Source organism: Mustelus asterias, chromosome 19 (genome assembly GCF_964213995.1).
Source record: "Mustelus asterias chromosome 19, sMusAst1.hap1.1, whole genome shotgun sequence".
NCBI lineage: Eukaryota > Metazoa > Chordata > Chondrichthyes > Carcharhiniformes > Triakidae > Mustelus > Mustelus asterias.
In genome coordinates, this window is record NC_135819.1 from 7,612,276 (window position 1) to 7,637,553 (window position 25,278).

The 25,278-nt window shown below is 42.0% G+C and overlaps 2 protein-coding genes across 2 annotated transcripts in view; both read left to right on the forward strand.

Annotated features, from left to right (window-relative positions):
- Nucleotides 1–1,460, forward strand: part of LOC144507727 (intercellular adhesion molecule 1-like) — a 45,258-nt gene extending 43,798 nt beyond the window's left edge. The window contains exon 7 of the mRNA XM_078234976.1: nucleotides 429–1,460. Coding sequence (XP_078091102.1) covers nucleotides 429–646 — 218 coding nt within the window. The 3' untranslated portion in view covers nucleotides 647–1,460. The remainder of the gene's footprint in view (nucleotides 1–428) is intronic.
- Nucleotides 1,461–3,188: 1,728 nt separating this feature from the next.
- Nucleotides 3,189–25,278, forward strand: part of LOC144507623 (vascular cell adhesion protein 1-like) — a 31,200-nt gene continuing 9,110 nt past the window's right edge. Inside the window, exons 1-6 of the mRNA XM_078234778.1 lie at nucleotides 3,189–3,299; nucleotides 11,676–11,820; nucleotides 13,641–13,916; nucleotides 16,254–16,568; nucleotides 20,556–20,831; nucleotides 23,169–23,483. Coding sequence (XP_078090904.1) covers nucleotides 3,189–3,299; nucleotides 11,676–11,820; nucleotides 13,641–13,916; nucleotides 16,254–16,568; nucleotides 20,556–20,831; nucleotides 23,169–23,483 — 1,438 coding nt within the window. The remainder of the gene's footprint in view (nucleotides 3,300–11,675; nucleotides 11,821–13,640; nucleotides 13,917–16,253; nucleotides 16,569–20,555; nucleotides 20,832–23,168; nucleotides 23,484–25,278) is intronic.

Genomic DNA, 25,278 nt, shown 5'->3' on the forward strand with positions numbered 1-25,278 from the left:
CCCCCGACCCCCCCCCCCGACCCCCCACTCCCCTCCCCCACCCACACCTTTTCCTATTATTCTCTGTTCTAAATATAAACTCTTATCCCCCATGCCAGGGAAGAAAATGGAGGCAATATTGACATCACTAAGGTTGAAGCTCTACAGAGAGAAATTGATCTGCATCACTAACAGATCATTCCTGTAGATGTGTATGGTAAAAAGATAGGGACCTAGAACTGTCCTCCATAAAAATCAGACGTGCCCTGTGGTGTGGGAAAAATGAAAGGAGCTGAAGTTGAGAAATGGGGAAGAGTGAATATAGCACAATAGACATTCTATTAAAAAAAACATTGTTTGTAACAGATTTTGCTTTGCTTTGTCATATATATATATTGCCCTGGGAGTGCCAAAGATTTGATTAACTATGTTTTTGAATGTTTTCATAGGTGAAACATGTATACCAGGTGTAGTGATGGCAGGAATATTATCATTCATCATAATCACAGCCTTTATCTTGTACTGGAAATGTAGAGGCCATAAAAGAGGATTATATAAAGTATACAAAGCAAAACCCAACAACAATCCACAGATCCCCAATGGAAGTGAACACCTTGAACTTGATCCATATCCTGATGGAAAAACTACAAACGGATTTTACAAATAAAATGATTACATTCCCTTTCTTTGAGAAATTTCAAAGATCTTGGTGTTAATATTGTTACTGAGGGACACTGCTCATTGCAGTGTTAAAGATTATTCATGGTAATTAATGTACTAACTGTAAAGACAGCTCATTACTGACAATCCTCTGTATTGTTGGTCTATTTTTGAATTATTGTGGTTAAAATTTGACTTTAATTTCCACAAACATTGGATAGTCACCTGGACTGTGGTATCCAGATGGGGTCGGCACTGGTAACAAAAGAGCTCTGTGAAAGCAACTGGCTTTTCCACTAGCTGACATGAAGCCTAATCTACACCTGTTGTGACTGAACTAATTACATAATGTGTGCCATGTGCAATGCGATGCCCATATCCTGTGAAAGAATTAAAATCAATTGCGCAAACAGATGAAATCAAGACTAGACACAAATTTTAAAATTGTCATCCTTGTGTTTAGATGTCTCCGAGACCTCGACCTTCACTATCTTTAACCTTGTGATACAATCTGGAACTACAGGGCACAGCGTTAGAATAAGGAATTGCTCATATAAGATGGCAATGAGACAAATTACTTCTTGGAGGGTGGTGAATGTTTTGAATTTTGAATCATTGCCTGAGATATTTGAGATAGAAACATTTTAGGAGAGTTAGGGGTTATGGAGAACAGGCAGGAAAGTGGAGTTGCGGACCCAATTAGACCCAAGGTGGAGGCTGAGCTCGAGAGATTAGTATGTTTGGGGGTATTGGAACCAGTGGCCAAGAGTGAGTGGGCACACCCACCATTCTTGTCATGAAGACTGACGGATCAGTGAAGCTCTGTGGGGATTTTAAAGTCAGCGTGAACTCTGACTTATGTGCGGATCAATATCCATCGCCCCTTATTGAAGACTTATTTAGTGGCCTTGCTGGTGGTCAGAAGTTTACCAAAATAGATCTCTCACGAGTGTATTTGCAGGTGGGGGTGGCCGAAAGCTCTCAGCCACCATTAACCATCATCACCCAAAAGGGTTAGACCATATTAAACAAAGAGCAATGGATCAGATTTTGAATGGTCTCTCAGGAGTCCAATGTTACTTGGATGACATCCTGGTGACGGGTTCCACAGACAAAGAACATTTGCGGAACTTAGAAGAGATGTTGAAGAGATTGCAGGAACATGGACTGCAGATTAGGAAAGACAAGTGTAAGTTTTTTAAGGACTTAGTCGAGTACTTAGGTCATGTTATCGATGGTGAAGGGTTGCATATAGCACCAAAGCAGGTAGCAGTCATAATGGAGGCGCCGAGACTGGAAAATGTGTCCCAGCTGAGGTCTTTCCTGGGACTCAAATTATTATGGCAAGTTTGTGCCTCTGCTGGTTGTTGATGAAGGGGAAGATGTGGCTGTGGGCGCCGGAGTGTGAAAAGGCTTACCAAGCAGCGAAAAAGTATTGAAGGAGTCCAGTGTCTTAGTCCATTTCAACCACAAGTTACCTCGACATCTGACCTGTGATGCGTCACTGTATGGTAGGAGAGGTGATATCCCATGGGATGTTCACTCTCGAAGGCATTGGGCATCATTTTTGGCGTGACCAAGTTCCACCACTACCTGTACAGCAGGAAGTTTGTCTTGCTGATGGACCACAGACAGCAGACCAAGATTTTGGGACCTCCATCTATGGCCGCAGCTCGGTTGAAGTGATGGGCGTTTATATTGTCAGACCATTCATATGAAATCCACTATCGACAGTCAGAGCAACATCAAATGCGGATGCGTTATCCAGACTGCTGTTGCCATGTCAAAAAGAGATCCCAGATGAGGTTATCCAGATCATGTACTTTGCACAAGATGATAAGCTACCAATTACAGCTGCTAAAGTGAAACAAGTGACAAAAAACGATCCCATACTGAGTCAAGTAGTCAATCCGGTCCACAAGGGGTGGACAAGTCAACTGAAGGCTCCAGAACTGAGACCATATTTAAGTCAACAGTGGAAATTGCCAGCGCAGGAAGATCGTTGACTGTGGGATATGCGGATCGTCATTCCCCAGTCCTTGAGGAGGAAGGTGTTGAAGCAATTGCACCAAAGGCACCCAGGGGTGGTGCGGATGAAAGAGGTGGTGCATAGTTATGTGTGATGGCCAAAGGTCGATGGCTGCATTGAGGAGAAAGCAGTCGTGTGCCAAGATCCAGAAGGCAGCACTTGCATCGCACTGGAAGTGAGTCCACATAGGTTTTGCAGGGCCAGTAGCAGTGGCTGTAGTGGCCGTCAACGCACATTCATATTTGGTAGCACGAGCCTTCGGAGCGCTGCTCCTTCATCAGGTGGGCTCACCTGATGAAGGAGCAGCGCTCTGAAAGCTCATGATACCAAATAAGCCTGCTGGACTTTAACCTGGTGTTGTGAGACTTCTTACTGTGAACATTCATTGGGGGCTTCATGGGGGAGGGTCATTGATGCAAAGATTAAACCAGTTCTTGAGTGTGTACAGGAACACCTCCCCGTGCAACAAGGAAATGCTGCCCGGTGGCATTGATGTTTGGGAGACCTACTGAGGCCTGAGATGAGACAAGTGGCAGTGAGGAACCAGGAGGTGCAGATGCATCATCGAGCTGAACATGCCAAGCTGAGGGCGTTTCAGAAGGATAAGTTGGTACTGGCTCCACACCAAGCGGTAAGGACCCCTACAAGTTTGGAGGTGCTTCGAACAGTGCCAGCAGAAGTACCAGGAGAGGAAGCCCTGGATAGCTCCTCCATCCACAGAGGGAACTAGGGACTCGACATTGATGGCTGATGACATGCGGGAAGAGGGGCCACCTTTGCTGGCTTCATCCAGACCACGCTTGCTGGAGAGGAACCTAAGGCTGAATCCAGTTCCCAGGAAACAACCCCTATGGGATTGTCATCCCCCCAGGATTGATCATGTCTGTGTAAAATGGATGTCAGAGTGGGGAACTGACTATGGACTGTATCATACTGTAAATATACTGTGGGTACCTCACCAAGTATTTGTGTTATGTACAGAAAACAAAGTATAATTGTATGTAAATAGTTGAAGTATGCCATTGCTGTTATGGGGGAGATTTTTGTTTGGAGGGGGGTGTTATGTTTGTTGGGGCATAGCCCCTTTAAGGGAACGGGTCGTGTGATCTGGGATGTGGGGTAAGCTGCTTGGGAACCGCCCGGAGTAGACAGTCAACATTTGGAGTACGGAACGAGTAGATTGAATAAAGATATGTGCTTCCTGGCTGTGGAATAGATCTTGAAGAAATCCCTCAGTACTCAGAGATTTAACACCCTCAGCCTTATAACTTTCAGAGAGCTCTGCAGTCTTCTAATTCTGGTCTGTTGCACAACCCAATTTTCTTTGCCCTGCCATTAGTCGCTGTGTCTTCAGCTGCCTGGACATTAAGCCCTACTCCATGATGAAAAATTTGACTATGACCTGGAATTGCTAGTGAGCGCACGCACAAGTGTCATCTGTGTTCTGAGCTCAATTGGAGTGACTTTAGTTTTGGGTTTAAAGCGCATAGATTGAACAGTTTTTTGTCTGTTCTGTAGATTATCTCCATACCTGTGGTGAGGTTAATTATTGCAGCTGAGAAAATGGAAGAGAATTGGTGCAATGACATAGCTTTATTTGACCCCAGTCTTCACCAAAGTAGGATCTGACGGGGCTCCACGATGAGATTCTCCGGCCTCCCCGCTTGCAGCGTGCTTCTCAGTGGCAGGCGGTGGCCCACCATTGACTGGCAGCGAAATCTTCTGATCCCCACACTGTCAATGGGATTTCCCATTGAATCTACCCCACGACGCAGGGAAACACACAACGGGGGTGTGCCATCGGCAGGAGCAGGGGATCCTGCCCGTGTGAACGGCTAGAAGATCTCACCCATATCTATTGGTTATTTCATTGTTGTTTGTGGGAGCTTGTTGTACACAAACTGGCTGCTGTATTTCCACAGTAAAACAGTGAGAAAACTTCAAAAAACACCAGCTGAAAGAGCTTTGGAATGTCATGTGGTCATTGAAAGACATAACATCAAAGCAATTCTTACTCTTTCTATCCTAATATCTGCTAATGTGACTCAGTGATACATTTTGTTTGAAAATTCTCCTGTGAAGATGCTGAAGAAATTTTACTACATATGTTATATAAATGCCAGTTATTTATACCACACAATGCACTGTTTCTGTTGCGGCATAAATATTGTTACTATCAATGTATATTTTCGAACAGTTGCATTTTTGAACTATCATCACTAATGTTTTCTGAGCATGTGCTGTGTATACTGTAACATTTCATTAATGTAACTTCCATTGTCTCAAACAAAACAGAAAATGCTGGACAAACTCAGCAGGTCTGGCAGCATCTGGGGAGAGAGAAACAGAATTCATGTCCGTCTATCTGGTCTTTATTTTAGTGCTTTTATTTGATTCCATTCTATGAAGCTGTTTCTCTGCAATCTCTCAAGATATTTGCACAAATAAACTAACATTTAGGAGAATAATATAACAACTGTTTGGGCAAAATAGTAATTTTCATAGCCCACCAATGTGGTATATTTGAACAAATAAACTTGTTTTTGAAGAAATATTGCAATAACGTTTTGCTTTAATAGTGAATTAAGATCAAATGCAAATGCTGGATTAATTATGTTTTAAACTAATGTCTGCTCTGAAAGTAATTGTTCCCTCACCCCTGTTTTCAATGTTCTTGCTCTCATCAGACCATCCACTGTCTCCCATTCGTGCTGTTGATGGTACAATTCCCTGAAGTCTAAAGGATCATGATATGTACCCAGCATTACCCACTATTCAGCACCAGATCAGCTCACCCGTATTAAATTCATCATTGAGTCACTCTCCTCACCTAAAACCTATCTCGCCAGAATTTCAAGGATACCCATCATTCCTTCAGTTCTCTGAATGTCTTGCTGACCTACACTGTCTCAATGGCCTGGATTTTTCACCCATCAGGCAGATCTGGAAGTGGGCACAAAATGCACTCCAAGCCATTCGTGGCCCGCGGAACTCAATTTCACGCTGGCTGGCCAATTAATGGGCAGCCATGTGAAACACACGCTGGGAAGGCGGAACGCCACCAGGGAGAGCAGGAAAGGGCGGGAGTGGAGAAAAGGAAGGGTGTAGGCCGGCGCTTCCCATGTGCTCCCTCATGGGTTACAGCCACTGTGGAGCTGTCTCAGTGTGCTGCAGACCTGTGAATAATAAATTGTAATGGAAAAATGCTGCAAAGAGTGTTTAGGTAGCTCATTCAAACACAAACCCCAGTCCTCAAAGACCTGTTTAGTCAGTTTCTCTATTTCTCTGAATCCACTGCCCATAGTTAGCCGATAACAGTATATCTAGTCCAAAAATAAGCAATTGGAATTCCTTTGTATAAACTGAGGTTAAAATTAATCTAATTTCCAAAACCACACTTCATCTTTGTGAGATTTGGTGACTGAACATCATGTTTATCTTGGATCTTTCAGTTTAAAGAACTGGCTGCCAGGATAGCCTGATAGTACACAGCAAAACTGATTACCTGCAGTAAATGAACCCCTCTGCCCATCACCGTAATGATTCCGCTTTTGAATAACCAACAGCGGGAGAAATGAAAAGTATTGGGAGAGTTCAGTGAAAAATAGGGTCATCAGAGAAGTTATTGCATTGGTCTTTTAGCAGCAACTTTGCAGAATTTGGCAAGTATTATCAAAATCTCCCTTTTTTACTGCTAATAAAACCTTGGATTTGCATCTTCCATTTATGTGAGTTCAAACAGTTTAAACTGCAGAGCCCAGGAAAGTCAGAGAATGCAATAAACAAATATAGTTCCAGCAAATGGATTGCTTGTAAATGGGTGATAGCAAAGTAGTGGAGATGTATTAGTGCAGTAATATATCTGCGTCGGCTGTAACCATCATTCTTCCTAATTTTTTCAATATCGAATAAAGGAAGATCAGCTGTTTCCAGTCACAGATTTTCTAATGTATTTGCAATTCCATTGTGACAGGCGAGAAATTAGTGCAAATTGCAAAGGCCCATTTTCTGAATGCAAACCATTTCTCATGATCAGCTTATTGTTATAACTCTGCACTGTCTCAGGGATAGCGTTCAACATGTGCAGGGCGGAGAGTCATGTTTTGGACAAGGAAATGGCAAAATGGAAGGTTAAAGATCTTGGAAAATTTCAATAGATATTTCCTTCTGTTTTCCAAAAGCGGAAGGTGAAGACGGGTAAGAAATGACAGACAAAACTGAAAGGCTGTGTTTTGGTCATTGGGCACCAGACAGGAGAGGGTGTGGAGCAAGATGGCATTTGCCATGCAATCTATGTCACATCTAATTCCTGTTTACCATGTTCTTTGTAATACAAGATCAAATTTGAGCAGCAACTTGTTTTAATGTGGCAAAATGTCCCAAAGCATTTCACAAACGCTGGGAGAAATAGATACTGTACCTTCTTTCAATTTTCTTGTTCCTGTAATCAAACCACGGTAGCACAGTGGTTAGCACTGCTGCCTCACAGTGCTAGGGATCTATGTTCGATTCCCGGCTTGGGTCACTGTCCGTGTGGAGTTTCCACGTTCTCCCCGTGTCTGCGTGGGTTTCCTCCAGGTGCTCCGGTTTCCTCCCACAGTCCAAAGATGTGCTGGTTTAGGTGCATTGGCCATGTTAAATTCACCCTCAGTGTACCCGAACAGGCGCCAGAGTGTGGTGACTAGGGGATTTTCACAGTAATTTCATTGCAGTGTGAATGTAAGCCCACTTGTGACTAATAATAAATAAACTTTACATAACCCATAAATATGAATATTGAAGATGAGAAACAGCAGATCCAGGCGCTGCCTTTCAGGATAAAAATTCCACAGTGCAAAGGTCAACAAGGATCTACCTCCAGGGGGAGTAGGGTCTGGCGGGTGAGCCAAAGGAAAGGAGTGAAAGATGTGAGGAGCTGACAGAGGTAAGATTGGGTGAGACCATGAAAGGATTTGAAAATGATGAAGATTTTGAAATCAACGTGAAAAGAGGTGGGAGCTACTGAAGACAGGTGAGATATTTGAGGAGGACTCAGTTTGTCATACATTACAGCCAGTACAAGCAGACATGAATGGGCATTCATGTGGATAACAGGAGGCAAAGTAGTAAGTGACTATGAAACAGGCAAGAAGATTGTTGCATTATAATAATTCAGAAGTCCTTGCCTTGGATACTCAGATGCTCTTTCCTAGGGTAGAAAAGTCAAGTACTAGGGGACATAGGTTTAAGGTGTGTGGGGAAAAGTTTAGAGGAGATGTGCAAGGCAAGTTTTTTACGCAGAGGGTGGTGGAATGTCTGGAACGTACTGCCCAGGGAGGTGGTGCGAGCAAGCACGATAGTTGCACTTCAGGGGCAACTGGACAAATACATGAATAGGATGGGAATGGAAGCATATGGACTCCATAAGTGCATCCGGTTTTCGTTTAGGCAGACATCATGATCGGCGCAGGCTTGGAGGGCCGAAAGGCCTGTTCCTGTACTGTACTTTTCTTTGTTCTTTGTTTGTTCTGCCTAACAATGACAAATGAATAATTGGTAGAAAATATGACTTTTCCCTCCAACAGGGAAGGGAGGTACTTTCAAAAGCACATTGGTGACTTGCTTCAGTGCATTGTGTAAATGGTGCATACTAGAACCACAATGAGATGGTGATAGGAGGGTGGATATTGAATCAGCTTTGCTTGGAATTGGGTTGCGTTTCTTGAATGTTGTTCCAGTATTAATTTCAAGCACACTCCTGAATATATCCCTTCTGGATGGTGGAGAGGCTTTCGGAAATCAGGAAGTGACTGCCCTACCATCATAGAATTGTAACAACACTGAAGGAGACAATTTTGCTCATCATGCTTGAATGCGTCATTCCCCTACCTAATTTCCTTTCAAATGCATCATTTGAACTGCTTCCACCACACACTCAGGCAATGCTTTCCAAAACCTAACCACTCAGTGCATGAAAAGATTTTCTTCATGTTGCATTTGCTTCTTTTGACAATTACTTTAAGTCTGTTCCATCTCATTTTCGATCGTTTCACAAGTGGGAGCAGTTTGCTCTGCTCTGTCCAGAGACATCATTATTTTCAATATCTCGATCAAATCTCCTTCTTGCATTATTTTCTACAAGGAAAAGAGTTCTAATTTCTCCAATTTATCTTCACAACTGAAGTTCCTCACCCCGGGAACCATCCTTTTCTGCACTCTCGCCAATGCCTTCACGTCCTTCCCAAAGAGTGGCGCCCAGAACTGGATGCAATATTCCAGCTGAGGCCGATCTAGTGTCCTATATAAGATCAACATAACCTCCTTACTCTTGTACTCTAAGCCCCTATTAATAAAGCTAAAATATTGCGTGCTTTATTGACCACCTTGCTCTATCCTGCCACCTTCAATGACTTATGCACATATATATCCAGATCCCTCTGCCCTCGCTCCCCCATTAGATTTGTACCCTTTATTTTATGTTGTCTTTTCATGTTCTTCCTGCCAAAATTAATTACTTCACATTCCCTGCATTGATTTTCAATTTTCACTCATTCCATCAACTTGTCGATCTCATTTTGAAGTTCTACACTATCCTCTTCATAATTCAGTGCATCCAAATTCAAATTTTGAAACTATGCCTAGTACACCATGGTCTAGGCCATTAATATACATATCAGGAAAAGCAAGGGTCTGAACACTGACCCTAGGGAACTCCACTACAAACCGTCCTCCACCCAAAAAACATCCATTAACTACTACTCTGTTTCCTGTCACTCATCCAATTCAGTATCCATTTTGCCACTGTTCCTTTTTATTTCCTGTTGTGTAACACTGTATGAAATGCCTTTTGGAAGTCCATATACACCACATCAACAGCATTGCCCTCATCAACCCTCTTTGATGCCTCTTCCAAAAACTCGAGCAAATTAATTCAATATGATTTTCCCTGAACAAATCTGTGCTAGCTTTCTTTGATTAACCTGCATTAATCCATGTGACTCTGAATTATTGTTTCTGGAAGTTTATGCACCACTGAAGTTAAACTGACTGGCCTGTAGTAGCTGAGTTTACCCTTACACAACTTTTTTGAACAAAGATGCGACATTTGCAATCATCCCGTCCGCTGGCATCTTCCCTGAGTCCAAGGAAGACTGAAAACTTATGGCCAGTGACTCTGCAATTTCTACTCTCACTTCCCTCAGTATCCTTGGTGCTTTGTCCCTTTAAGAACAGGCAGCTAGTCCAATTCCTCCTCCTTATCAATTTTAAACCCTTTTAGTAACTGAATTTCCCCTCTTTCACCATGGTCTGGTAGTATTTTCTTTCTTGGTAAAGACAGATGCAAAGTATTCATTTGATTCCTCAGTTATGCACATATGTACATATGCATTAGGAGCAGGAGTATTTGGCACCTTCAGCTGCCTATTCAATAACTTCTACATCTTCTACTGCTTCTCCTGATTGCAACTTGAGGACCAGGGTCACAAAAGTTGGTTGACAGCTCTTTTATACCGAAACCTCATGGGATTCAGAAACTCTCCACTCATCACAACTTCATCCTATGAAGTTATCTTACTGTTCTGGCAGTTATCAGATAGGTCACCTCCATGTGTGAACTTCCACTGAGCCTGCCCCATATATGTGTCCCCACCCATTAACAGGATCAACGGTCCAGCTTTCAGATCCTGGCTGCCCAGTAATTGTCCAGCCAGCGTGAAATGACGTTCTGGTGGCTGTTGATGGCTCGGAGTGCATTTTGTGCCCATTCCCAGGCCTGCCTGATGGATGAAAAATCCAGGACATTGAGACAGTGTAGGTCAGCAAGGACAACAGGTGAATTCAGAGAGCTGAAGGAGTGATGGGTATCCTTGAAATTTAGGGCAATTCTGTCGAGATAGGTTTTAGGTGAGGAGAGTGACTCAATGATGAATTTAATACGGGTGAGCTGATCTGGTGCTGAATAAGTGGGTAATGCTGGGTACATATCATGATCCTTTAGACTTCAGGGAATTGTACCATCAACAGCACAAATGGGAGACAGTGGATGATCTGATGAGAGCAAGAACATTGAAAACAGGGGTGAGGGAACAATTACTTTCAGAGCAGACATTAGTTTAAAAACATAATTAATCCAGCATTTGCATTTGATCTTAATTCACTATTAAAGCAAAATGTTTTAGTACAATATTTCTTCAAAAACAAGTTTATTTGTTCAAATACACCACATTGGTGGGCTATGAAAATTACTATTTTGCCCAAACAGTTGTTACATTATTATCCTGAATGTTAGTTTATTTGTGCAAATATCTTGAGAGAAACAGCTTCATAGAATGGAATCAAATAAAAGCACTAAAATAAAGACCAGATAGACGGACATGAATTCTGTTTCTCTCTCCCCAGATGCTGCCAGACCTGCTGAGTTTGTCCAGCATTTTTACACAATGGAAGTTATATTCATGAAGTGTTACAGTATTTACAGCACATATTCAGTATCTGTCTGGGTTTCCTCCGGGTGCTCCAATTTCCTCCCACAGTCCAAAGGTGTGCAGATTCCGTGGATTGGCCATGCTGAATTTTCCCTTAGTGTTGGGGGATTTGCAAGGAAAATACGTGAGGTAATGGGGATAGTTTCTGGATGGGATGGTTGTCGGTGCAGACTCGATGGGCTGAATGGCCTCCTTCTGCACTGTGGGGATTCTATGACTCTATGAAAGCGCCAGGGGCGGCAGCCTGAATCTCAGAGTCTAAAATTCGTACACAGACACATTCCATTCTGGTCCCCACTGTCTCACTGTGAGTTTTAAACTCCTTATGGCAACAATGTTTTTCTTAACATGAGCCTTAAACCCATTGATGCTATGCCTTAAAACACTCTCCACTCTTTCAGAGAAAGTGGGAAAAATAACTTTTAAAAGCCTGATTAATGGTGAAATGAAAGTACTGTTGGAATTTCTCACAGTAAGTCCCAAACTTGTCCCGGAAAGGTAATGCATTCCATCACAATGATCCATAACGGAATCTCTCTCAGAGACAGGAAGAGCTCTTTCAGTTTCAGACTACAGCCTGGGGGAACCGTGAGGAACCATTCTCTCCAAACTCCGCAATTATGGATTTTAAACTGAATTCAGCGGTTGGATGTATTTACATTTCCCCGGTAATTTTCAGTATAACAGGTAGGATAAAATAAACAATGTCAATTCCTATTTGCATTATATTCAGAGTGGCTACACTTTGCCTGATGGTTAATTTGGTGGAATTTCCTATTCTGCTTAAATTCAGCATTGGGAAACATTACTTTGGGGATGTCTGATTTCTTCCAGCGATAAAGAACTACAAAGCCCCGCTCCGGCGAGTCCGGGGACAGGGGCTCAACACCGACTAAAAGCCTCATTTGTGACTTTGACACATTCTGTGCTGCCATTATTTTACTAGTGTATAAAGCACTGAGAGCAGAGGCCGTTCCTCTGTACTCTATCGTTCAGCGATGGAATTGAGGGCAGAAGAAGGCAGACGGGATATGGGGTAGGGCCTGGGTGGGATTGTGGCCGGTGCAGACTCGATGGGCCGAATGGCCTCTTTCTGTGCTGTAGGGTTTCTATGATTTTTTAAGGTGCTGGCTTCATTGCTGTGCTCGGGGCGGATTCCTTGAACGGAGGTTCCACACTCACCCCAACTCTGGTCTTGTGTGGCTTTTGCTACCAAATAAACCCGTTGGACTTTAACCTGGTGTTGTTAAACTTCTTACTCAGTTTAGGAACAACAGGCCGGACATTTGACTCAATGAAACGGTCCCCAGAATATTTTATAAAATAACAAAGTTTCCAAGTGGACTTCGTCTTGCTGGCGGTTAGTGCGTGTTGTTACTGGCGTGATGCCAGTAACCAGCAGTTGTGCAGATCTGTACGAGGCTGCAATGAGGAACATTGAAGTGGGCGAAGCATTAGAGTTCAGTGATCATGCTGTCACACAAAGAATTCCTGGGCGCTTCAAAACAGGCCAGTGCCTCTGTCAATCACACATTCCTTCCTGTCCCTCCTACTGGGTAATGGAAACAGTATCCAGTTTAATAACACTGTTTAATAACACTCCTGTCACTTTGTGACATTTTACCATGATAAAGGCTCGATATAAATGCAAGGGTTTTCAGTATTGCTGTTAGTAAACTGAGCGGCTTTAATCTGTGGACTGTAAGAATGTCACACTATTGATATAAAAGTGTTCCCTATCCCAGCCTCAGGCCGCACTCACCCGGAGGACAGATCTTGATTTTAGCCCATTTTCCTACTTTTTAAATGCTGAAATGCTAAGGGTGCTGAACTTGTCCATTCTCCTGTTGACCTCCTCTCAGTAAGAGTTTTAACAACACCAGGTTAAAGTCCAACAGGTTTATTTGGTACCAAATAAATCTGTTGGACTTTAACCTGGTGTTGTTAAAACTCTTCCTGTGTTCACCCCAGTCCAACGCCGGCATCTCCACATCATGACCTCCTCTCAAGCAGTGGCATGCACCAGAAGAATTATCTTGTACATCACTGCATTTGAAATGACTAAATGTGGACAGTAAGATGGAGAGAGCTATCTTTATCTGAACCTATTGTGTGATCTTGTAAATATTCACAATCTGCTGCTTTCCCTTCCATATTGCAGTCGTTGTTGCCACATTATTGGGTCTTTCTAATGCCTGCTTATTGAACCCAAGGCTAAACTAACACTTGCATCATTTACAGCTCTTTACACTTTTACAGCAAATTTAACTCTATCAATCGGTAAATACATTTATTAGCCGCTGGGTTTCACAGCAGTTCGTGAATTTGAATTCTTAGCTACCTCCTGTTGTTTTCTTTACAGATCCAGATTTAATTTCCATCAGTTTCCCATGTAAAAGTGCATGGTTTCAAAATGAAACTGCCGTTACTGTGGAGAGTTAATGATGAATTTTGTAATTAAATGCATTTTCTTTTCCTGCATCTATTCTAATTTGTTTCCTTGGCAGCTATTGTAACTGGATTTGAGATCAGAAGCAACACAAACCCCTCAGCTGTGGAATTTGGAGATTCTTTAGAGGTGAACTGTACTACCACATGTACAGACCCAATAATCAATATGGAATATAAACCAGGGACACAGCATCACAGAACAACTGGCAGTAATTGGTTCAGAGACTATTTCCCGAGTGTCCGCGCATGGGATTTTGCAGCAGCATGCATTGTGCTCTGTAAATCGGAGAGTTCTCAGCTGAAGGAGGAGAAAATGGTGGCCACGGTATACAGTAAGTGAAAACTCTTGTTCTAACATAGTTGATTACCCGGCATTAAAGGAAGGTGGTGTCAGGGGAAAGTCTTTAGTGAAAACCAGAATCTGACTGATTTAGGGTAGCCCGGTGCCAGTCAGAGTGGATCAGACACAGTTTGATCCTGTTCTCAGCTGGATTAATAATCAGTCATTGATTGAAGAAGCAGGTGAAGCAGATCTTAGAGTCTATAGCAGAAAGTTCATACCTACCATTCCATTGTGTATCGTTGAGCTGGCCTTTTGAGTAAAGATATAGTGAAACCTTTAGAAACTCAAGTACCTGAGCAGTGTTTGAAAAAGCATCATTTGTTACTTTATCCACCTTTTCATCTTCCTTATCCAAATACAAACTGCCTTTACCTCACCTCAGGATGTTGACGCTTTCACAATATCGCAGCTGAATTGTCCTCAGGTGTTTTTTTATTCATTGATGGGACATGGGCATCGCTGGCTGGCCAGCATTTATTGGGTCCATTTATTTTTTAGGTCCTTCTCAGTTTGGTAAATTTTTGCTCTAAAGGGAGCAAAGGGAGCAACAATACCACAGTCCTAACCATCCCATTGTGGATTCTGGTCGACAATTGAATAACTAATGGGAGGAGGAGTTTCAACAAATGTCCCCATACCCAATGTTGTCAGAGATCAGCACTTGTGTGAATGTGCCAAAGTGTTAGCAACATATTCAGCCAAAAATGCTAAGCAAATGATCCATGTCGGCCTTCTCCTGAGTTCCCATCAGAATAGATACAAAGCTTCAGCAAATTCAATTTGTTCCATGTGACATCAAGAAACGGTCAAGCAAACAAGATACCATAGAATCTCTACAGTGCAGAAAAAGCCATTCAGCCCATCAAGTCTGCACCAACTCTCCATAAGAGCATTTTAACCAAGACCGTCCCTATCCCCATAAGCCTGCGCATTTACCATGGAAGGTGGGATTAGAGAGAGCACCTGGGTGTCTTCGGGTTGACATAGACATGATAGGCCAAATGGCCTCCTTCTGTGATGTAACTTTTCCATGGTTCTATGTGCTGTCAACAAGATACAAGCTAAAGCTGATTGTTACAGAAGTTCCTCAAGAACGTGCCTTACCAACCATCTTTAATTGCTTCATCAATGACTTTCCATTCAACAGAGGCAGAAGTAGGGTTGTTTGCTAATGATTGCACAGTGTTCTATTTCACTTGCAACTCCTCAGGTATTGAAGATGTCCATGCTCCACATATTAATTAGAAGCAAGAGAAGGCCATTCAGTCACTTGAACTTGCTCAACCATTCGACAGGATCTTGGCTCATCTGTTTGTGGCCTCAGCTCCACTTTTCTGCCGACCCCCGATGCCCGTTGATTTCTTTGTTAGACAAGAGGAATCTACTTACTTCCACCTTATAATTATTCAATGAGCCAGCCTCCACTGTTCACTGGAGAAGAGAGTTGCACGGATTGAAGAATCTCTGAGAGAAAATAATTCTCATCTCCATCTTAAATGGGAGAGCCCTTATTTTGAAATTGTGTCCCCTCGTTCTAATCTCTCTCACAAGAGTATTCATCCTTTCAGTTTCTACCCTGTCTAATCCCCTCAGGATCTTACACATTTCAAGAAGTTTGCTCCTCAATCTTCTCAGCTCAAATAGATACAGACCCAACTTCTCCAATCTTTCCTCATAAGATCACCCTCTCCCATCCCAGGAATCGATTGTGAACCTGCTCTGAACAGCAGAGAAAGCAATTATGTCCTTTCTTAAATAGACCTAAACTGCGCACAATACTCCTGATATGGTCTCACCAATATCCTGTACAACGACATTAAAACTTCTGTTTTTATATTCCATACCCCATGTAATAAATGACAACATTCCACCTGACCTTCCTAATCACTTGCTGTACCTACATACTAACTTCTTGTACTTTAACACCTGGATCCCTCTGTACCACCAACTTTTGAAACTCTCTCTCCATTTAAATAATATTTCGCTTTTCTATTCTTCCTGCCAAAATCGGCAGGTTCATGCTTTCTCACATTATATTCAATACATATTTTGGGGCACTGAGGGGCAATTTAGCATGGCCAATCCATCTACCCTGCACATCTTTGGAGTGTGGGAGGAAACTGCAGCACATGGAGGAAACCCACGCAGACACAGGGAGAACGTACAAATTCCATACAGACAGTGACCCAAGACTGGAATTGAACCTGGGTCCCTGGAGCTGTGAGGCAGCAGTGGTAACCCCTTTTGAAATTCAGGGAGAAAGGTATAAATATTTAGATTGATTATTTCAGTGAATTCTGTTAACTGTGTTAACTCCCTTTAACAGATCGAGAGATAAGCATTACTTCACCTCCGGAAGTGCTGGAAGCTAACAGAACATATAGTCTGGAGTGCATTGGTCCGAGGGTCTATCCAAACAATAAACTCATACTCACATGGCTGAGGGGGAGTGAGATTGTTCAGAGCAATTCCACAGGAGAACAAGGTTATCCAGATGAAGATAAAAGATTGAGGAATGTCTTCAGTTTCACTGCAAGTGTGTCAGATGATGGACAGGTGTACACCTGCTTGGCCGAAGTGGATTCGGGTTCTAGCAACAGAAAAATAATCGCAAACTCCTCTGTAACTCTGCAAACTCACTGTAAGTAGCATTTATATAGTAATAGGTTTGTTTCTTGATAGAGTCACAGAGTCATTATACCACATTAGGAGGTCATTCTGCATATTGAGTTTATGTCAGCTCTTTGTAAAGCAAGCCAGTCACTTTCATTCTCTCTATCCCTGTCGATCTGAAAGTTTATTTCCTTCATGTACTGTCAATTTTCTTCTGAAATCATTGATTGTCATCACGTCCCCACCCTAGTAGTCAGCAAGTTCCAGGTCATAACTTGTCACTGAGTAAAAAAGTTGTTTCTCATACCCTCCCTGCGCCTCATGTTCAAAACCTTGAATCTGTAATTTCTGGTCTTTGAATCATCAGCTATTGGAACAATTTTCTTTATCTACCTCATCTAAACTTAGCATAAACTTGTACACCTCTGTCTCCCCACAAACTCCAATGAGAACTCGATTGCACCAATGAGAACACCAGCTTCTTCAACTTAACCTTGTACTAAAATCCCTCTTCTGTACCTTCTCAACCATTCTTACATCCTCACTAAGTAATGGTGACCAAAGTTGGATGCAATCCTCTAATTCTGGCCTAAATAGAGTTTTATAAAGTTGTGATGGCCTTTAGGAAATATATTTATATCATGTTTCTTGTAAGGGGTATGTTTAGCAGGGTGGCGGTTTGTCTAGGGAAATCTTTAAATTAGTTAGCTGGGAGAACAAGATAGTACTTATTTAAGACATGGAGTTGTTGTGGGAAATTTACCACCGGAGTCAGACTTGGAGGTTCAACAATACAGTTTTATTTCGGATACGAAGCTTTGGGAGAAAGCACTGGTACTCCGCAGTACTTGGCAGCTACCTTCTCAACTACACAATAGCAGTTGATCATTTTTATACCTTTTAGACAATAGGTAGTCCGGACATTAGCCGTTTAACACATCGTTATAGGTTGAGTAGTCAGATTATGGACATCGGTAGTTAACACATCGTTACAAGCAGACAGGTACAGACATCGGCAGTTAACATAGCATTGTTCATAGAATGGATACATTTCCTCTATCAATGACTGGTTTCGATCTATACATTCAGTGGCTGATGTTGTTGCACTTATGTATTTATGTTCCCATCTGTGGCTGATCTTGTTTACCAGATTCATTGTTCTGGGTCTGCTCTTATCTTTAAAGTGCCTTAAACTCTGACTAGCTTCCTGCAGCATTTCGGTTCCTGCAGGTTTTAACTTTAAGTAACTTGTCTATGCTAAAAGCTAGTGCCTGTTTAATGTCCCTTCCCAGGTAACCATTTTGTGTGCCAGGTAACCATTTCTTTAATTTCCCCACAACAGAGTGTTTGTTTAAGCAGAGCTATTACTTTTGTGTTTAGTTAGGTTTTGCCTGGGGTTTCAAGTAGAGTTTTGATTAGATTGATTGACAGGGATAGACTTGTGTTCTTAACGGGAGGAGGGACAGACCAGTTTCTTGCAGGGACAGACCAGGGTCTTGCAGGGACAGACCAGTTTCATTTTCATCTTAAAATACAAGCAGTTGCTGCCTGGGCTTTCAGTGAAAGCAGTGTCTCTCTGTGTGTGTCTCTCTCTCCAAAAGACTTTCTAGAAGCTCCAGGACTGGCACCTATGACAAGCGAGCATGCCTGTGTTTTTCTAACTACTTTTGAAGAGATATTTGAGTCTGTAAGAAGAATATTGCTTGACTGGAACTCATAGTGATAGGTTAGCAGTTGAAAATTGTACCTTGTCATGTTTAAATATTGTTCAAGCATGAGAAGTTAAGCCAATACATTTGTTATAATTACACTGTGTTATTAAATAACGTTTGTTTTGATAAAAGCTTCCCAGTTTGTCAGTGGATGTACTGTACTTAGATGTCGATGAGGTGCTTTATAAAGTGCGACATCAAAGGTTATTGTGGAAAATTAAAGCTCATGTTATAGGGGATTACATACTAGCATGGATAGAAGATTGGCTGGCTAACAGGAAACTGAGAGTAGGCATAAATAGGTCTTCTTCAGGTTGGCAAGTTGTGTAATGAGCGATGTGTCATGGGAATCAGTGCTGGGACCTCAACTGTTTATAATTTATATAAATGACTTGGATGAAGGGATTGAAGAAATGGTTGCCAATTTTTTTGATGAAAGTAAGGAGATTACAAAAATATATCGCTAGGTTAAGTGAGTGGACAAAGATCAGTGGACCAATTGGAGTAGAATGTGAGAAAATGTGAAATTGTCCATTTTGGCAGGAAGAATGAAAATAAGCATTTATCTAAATGGTGAAAGATTGGGGAGCTCTGAGGTGCATAGGGACCTTGGGTGCCCTTGTGTATGAATCACAAATGGTTAGGATGCAGGTACAGGGAGTAATTAGGAAAGTTAATAGAATATTATCAGTTATTGCGAGGGGTGTTGAATACAAAAGTATGGAGATTATGCTTCACTTGTACGGGGTACCAGTGAAACCACATTTGGAGCATTGGTCACCTTATTTAAGAAAAGATATAGATGTATTGGGAGCAGTTCAGAGAGGGTTTACCAGACTGATACCCGCACTGTGCTGGCTGTCTTATGAGAACGCCTTGGAGAACGCTTGCCTGAACGCACACATGAGGACAGCCTAAACCGGGATGTTGGATTTATGTCACACTATCAATAACCCCCACAGCTTGCCTCCTGGGCTTGCAGAATCTCACTAGCTGTTCTGTCTGGAGACAATACACATCTCTTTAACCTGTGTTTAATGCTCCCTCCACACACATTGTCTGTACCTTTAAGACCTGGCTGGCTTTAGGGATTCGCATTCTAATCAGTATTCTGTAACTTGATTTCTGTGTCTGTGCACTGCTTGAGAGCACATTTCCACTCCATCTGACGAAGGAGCAGCGCTCCGAAAGCTTATGGTATTTGTTGCCAAATAAACCTGTTGGACTTTAACCTGGTGTTGTGAGACTTCTTACTTTGTTCACCCCAGTCCAACGCCGGCATCTCCACATCATGGCTTCAAAGCAGGCCAGTGCCTCTGTCATTCACACATTCCTTCCTGTCCCTCCTACTGGGTAATGGAAACAGTATCCAGTTTAATAACACTCTTTAATAACACTCCTGTCACTTTGTGACATTTTACCATGATAAAGGCTCGATATAAATGCAAGGGTTTTCAGTATTGCTGTTAGTAAACTGAGCGGCTTTAATCTGTGGACTGTAAGAATGTAACACTATTGATATAAAAGTGTTCCCTATCCCAGCCTCAGGCCGCACTCACCCGGAGGACAGATCTTGATTTTAGCCCATTTTCCTACTTTTTAAATGCTGAAATGCTAAGGGTGCTGAACTTGTCCATTCTCCTGTTGACCTCCTCTCAGTAAGAGTTTTAACAACACCAGGTTAAAGTCCAACAGGTTTATTTGGTACCAAATAAACCTGTTGGACTTTAACCTGGTGTTGTTAAAACTCTTCCTGTGTTCACCCCAGTCCAACGCCGGCATCTCCACATCATGACCTCCTCTCAAGCAGTGGCATGCACCAGAAGAATTATCTTGTACATCACTGCATTTGAAATGACTAAATGTGGACAGTAAGATGGAGAGAGCTATCTTTATCTGAACCTATTGTGTGATCTTGTAAATATTCGCAATCTGCTGCTTTCCCTTCCATATTGCAGTCGTTGTTGCCACATTATTGGGTCTTTCTAATGCCTGCTTATTGAACCCAAGGCTAAACTAACACTTGCATCATTTACAGCTCTTTACACTTTTACAGCAAATTTAACTCTATCAATCGGTAAATACATTTATTAGCGCTGGGTTTCACAGCAGTTCGTGAATTTGAATTCTTAGCTACCTCCTGTTGTTTTCTTTACAGATCCAGATTTAATTTCCATCAGTTTCCCATGTAAAAGTGCATGGTTTCAAAATGAAACTGCCGTTACTGTGGAGAGTTAATGATGAATTTTGTAATTAAATGCATTTTCTTTTCCTGCATCTATTCTAATTTGTTTCCTTGGCAGCTATTGTAACTGAATTTGAGATCAGAATCAACACAAACCCCTCAGCTGTGGAATTTGGAGATTCTTTAGAGGTGAACTGTACTACCACATGTACAGACCCAATAATCAATGTGGAATATAAACCAGGGACACAGCATCACAGAACAACTGGCAGTAATTGGTTCAGAGACTATTTCCCGAGTGTCCGCGCATGGGATTTTGCAGCAGCATGCATTGTGCTCTGTAAATCGGAGAGTTCTCAGCTGAAGGAGGAGAAAATGGTGGTCACGGTATACAGTAAGTGAAAACTCTTGTTCTAACATAGTTGATTACCCGGCATTAAAGGAAGGTGGTGTCAGGGGAAAGTCTTTAGTGAAAACCAGAATCTGACTGATTTAGGGTAGCCCGGTGCCAGTCAGAGTGGATCAGACACAGTTTGATCCTGTTCTCAGCTGGATTAATAATCAGTCATTGATTGAAGAAGCAGGTGAAGCAGATCTTAGAGTCTATAGCAGAAAGTTCATACCTACCATTCCATTGTGTATCGTTGAGCTGGCCTTTTGAGTAAAGATATAGTGAAACCTTTGGAAACTCAAGTACCTGAGCAGTGTTTGAAAAAGCATCATTTGTTACTTTATCCACCTTTTCATCTTCCTTATCCAAATACAAACTGCCTTTATCTCACCTCAGGACGTTGACGCTTTCACAATATCGCAGCTGAATTGTCCTCAGGTGTTTTTTTATTCATTGATGGGACATGGGCATCGCTGGCTGGCCAGCATTTATTGGGTCCATTTATTTTTTAGGTCCTTCTCAGTTTGGTAAATTTTTGCTCTAAAGGGAGCAAAGGGAGCAACAATACCACAGTCCTAACCATCCCATTGTGGATTCTGGTCGACAATTGAATAACTAATGGGAGGAGGAGTTTCAACAAATGTCCCCATACCCAATGTTGTCAGAGATCAGCACTTGTGTGAATGTGCCAAAGTGTTAGCAACATATTCAGCCAAAAATGCTAAGCAAATGATCCATGTCGGCCTTCTCCTGAGTTCCCATCAGAATAGATACAAAGCTTCAGCAAATTCAATTTGTTCCATGTGACATCAAGAAACGGTCAAGCAAACAAGATACCATAGAATCTCTACAGTGCAGAAAAAGCCATTCAGCCCATCAAGTCTGCACCAACTCTCCATAAGAGCATTTTAACCAAGACCGTCCCTATCCCCATAAGCCTGCGCATTTACCATGGAAGGTGGGATTAGAGAGAGCACCTGGGTGTCTTCGGGTTGACATAGACATGATAGGCCAAATGGCCTCCTTCTGTGATGTAACTTTTCCATGGTTCTATGTGCTGTCAACAAGATACAAGCTAAAACTGATTGTTACAGAAGTTCCTCAAGAACGTGCCTTACCAACCATCTTTAATTGCTTCATCAATGACGTTCCATTCAACAGAGGCAGAAGTAGGGTTGTTTGCTAATGATTGCACAGTGTTCTATTTCACTTGCAACTCCTCAGGTATTGAAGATGTCCATGCTCCACATATTAATTAGAAGCAAGAGAAGGCCATTCAGTCACTTGAACTTGCTCAACCATTCGACAGGATCTTGGCTCATCTGTTTGTGGCCTCAGCTCCACTTTTCTGCCGACCCCCGATGCCCGTTGATTTCTTTGTTAGACAAGAGGAATCTACTTACTTCCACCTTATAATTATTCAATGAGCCAGCCTCCACTGTTCACTGGAGAAGAGAGTTGCACGGATTGAAGAATCTCTGAGAGAAAAGAATTCTCATCTCCATCTTAAATGGGAGAGCCCTTATTTTGAAATTGTGTCCCCTCGTTCTAATCTCTCTCACAAGAGTATTCATCCTTTCAGTTTCTACCCTGTCTAATCCCCTCAGGATCTTACACATTTCAAGAAGTTTGCTCCTCAATCTTCTCAGCTCAAATAGATACAGACCCAACTTCTCCAATCTTTCCTCATAAGATCACCCTCTCCCATCCCAGGAATCGATTGTGAACCTGCTCTGAACAGCAGAGAAAGCAATTATGTCCTTTCTTAAATAGACCTAAACTGCGCACAATACTCCTGATATGGTCTCACCAATATCCTGTACAACGACATTAAAACTTCTGTTTTTATATTCCATACCCCATGTAATAAATGACAACATTCCACCTGACCTTCCTAATCACTTGCTGTACCTACATACTAACTTCTTGTACTTTAACACCTGGATCCCTCTGTACCACCAACTTTTGAAACTCTCTCTCCATTTAAATAATATTTCGCTTTTCTATTCTTCCTGCCAAAATCGGCAGGTTCATGCTTTCTCACATTATATTCAATACATATTTTGGGGCACTGAGGGGCAATTTAGCATGGCCAATCCATCTACCCTGCACATCTTTGGAGTGTGGGAGGAAACTGCAGCACATGGAGGAAACCCACGCAGACACAGGGAGAACGTACAAATTCCATACAGACAGTGACCCAAGACTGGAATTGAACCTGGGTCCCTGGAGCTGTGAGGCAGCAGTGGTAACCCCTTTTGAAATTCAGGGAGAATGGTATAAATATTTAGATTGATTATTTCAGTGAATTCTGTTAACTGTGTTAACTCCCTTTAACAGATCGAGAGATAAACATTACTTCACCTCCGGAAGTGCTGGAAGCTAACAGAACATATAGTCTGGAGTGCATTGGTCCGAGGGTCTATCCAAACAATAAACTCATACTCACATGGCTGAGGGGGAGTGAGATTGTTCAGAGCAATTCCACAGGAGAACAAGGTTATCCAGATGAAGATAAAAGATTGAGGAATGTCTTCAGTTTCACTGCAAGTGTGTCAGATGATGGACAGGTGTACACCTGCTTGGCCGAAGTGGATTCGGGTTCTAGCAACAGAAAAATAATCGCAAACTCCTCTGTAACTCTGCAAACTCACTGTAAGTAGCATTTATATAGTAATAGGTTTGTTTCTTGATAGAGTCACAGAGTCATTATACCACATTAGGAGGTCATTCTGCATATTGAGTTTATGTCAGCTCTTTGTAAAGCAAGCCAGTCACTTTCATTCTCTCTATCCCTGTCGATCTGAAAGTTTATTTCCTTCATGTACTGTCAATTTTCTTCTGAAATCATTGATTGTCATCACGTCCCCACCCTAGTAGTCAGCAAGTTCCAGGTCATAACTTGTCACTGAGTAAAAAAGTTGTTTCTCATACCCTCCCTGCGCCTCATGTTCAAAACCTTGAATCTGTAATTTCTGGTCTTTGAATCATCAGCTAATGGAACAATTTTCTTTATCTACCTCATCTAAACTTAGCATAAACTTGTACACCTCTGTCTCCCCACAAACTCCAATGAGAACTCGATTGCACCAATGAGAACACCAGCTTCTTCAACTTAACCTTGTACTAAAATCCCTCTTCTGTACCTTCTCAACCATTCTTACATCCTCACTAAGTAATGGTGACCAAAGGTGGATGCAATCCTCTAATTCTGGCCTAAATAGAGTTTTATAAAGTTGTGATGGCCTTTAGGAAATATATTTATATCATGTTTCTTGTAAGGGGTATGTTTAGCAGGGTGGCGGTTTGTCTAGGGAAATCTTTAAATTAGTTAGCTGGGAGAACCAGATAGTACTTATTTAAGACATGGAGTTGTTGTGGGAAATTTACCACCGGAGTCAGACTTGGAGGTTCAACAATACAGTTTTATTTCGGATACGAAGCTTTGGGAGAAAGCACTGGTACTCCGCAGTACTTGGCAGCTACCTTCTCAACTACACAATAGCAGTTGATCATTTTTATACCTTTTAGACAATAGGTAGTCCGGACATTAGCCGTTTAACACATCGTTATAGGTTGAGTAGTCAGATTATGGACATCGGTAGTTAACACATCGTTACAAGCAGACAGGTACAGACATCGGCAGTTAACATAGCATTGTTCATAGAATGGATACATTTCCTCTATCAATGACTGGTTTCGATCTATACATTCAGTGGCTGATGTTGTTGCACTTATGTATTTATGTTCCCATCTGTGGCTGATCTTGTTTACCAGATTCATTGTTCTGGGTCTGCTCTTATCTTTAAAGTGCCTTAAACTCTGACTAGCTTCCTGCAGCATTTCGGTTCCTGCAGGTTTTAACTTTAAGTAACTTGTCTATGCTAAAAGCTAGTGCCTGTTTAATGTCCCTTCCCAGGTAACCATTTTGTGTGCCAGGTAACCATTTCTTTAATTTCCCCACAACAGAGTGTTTGTTTAAGCAGAGCTATTACTTTTGTGTTTAGTTAGGTTTTGCCTGGGGTTTCAAGTAGAGTTTTGATTAGATTGATTGACAGGGATAGACTTGTGTTCTTAACGGGAGGAGGGACAGACCAGTTTCTTGCAGGGACAGACCAGGGTCTTGCAGGGACAGACCAGTTTCATTTTCATCTTAAAATACAAGCAGTTGCTGCCTGGGCTTTCAGTGAAAGCAGTGTCTCTCTGTGTGTGTCTCTCTCTCCAAAAGACTTTCTAGAAGCTCCAGGACTGGCACCTATGACAAGCGAGCATGCCTGTGTTTTTCTAACTACTTTTGAAGAGATATTTGAGTCTGTAAGAAGAATATTGCTTGACTGGAACTCATAGTGATAGGTTAGCAGTTGAAAATTGTACCTTGTCATGTTTAAATATTGTTCAAGCATGAGAAGTTAAGCCAATACATTTGTTATAATTACACTGTGTTATTAAA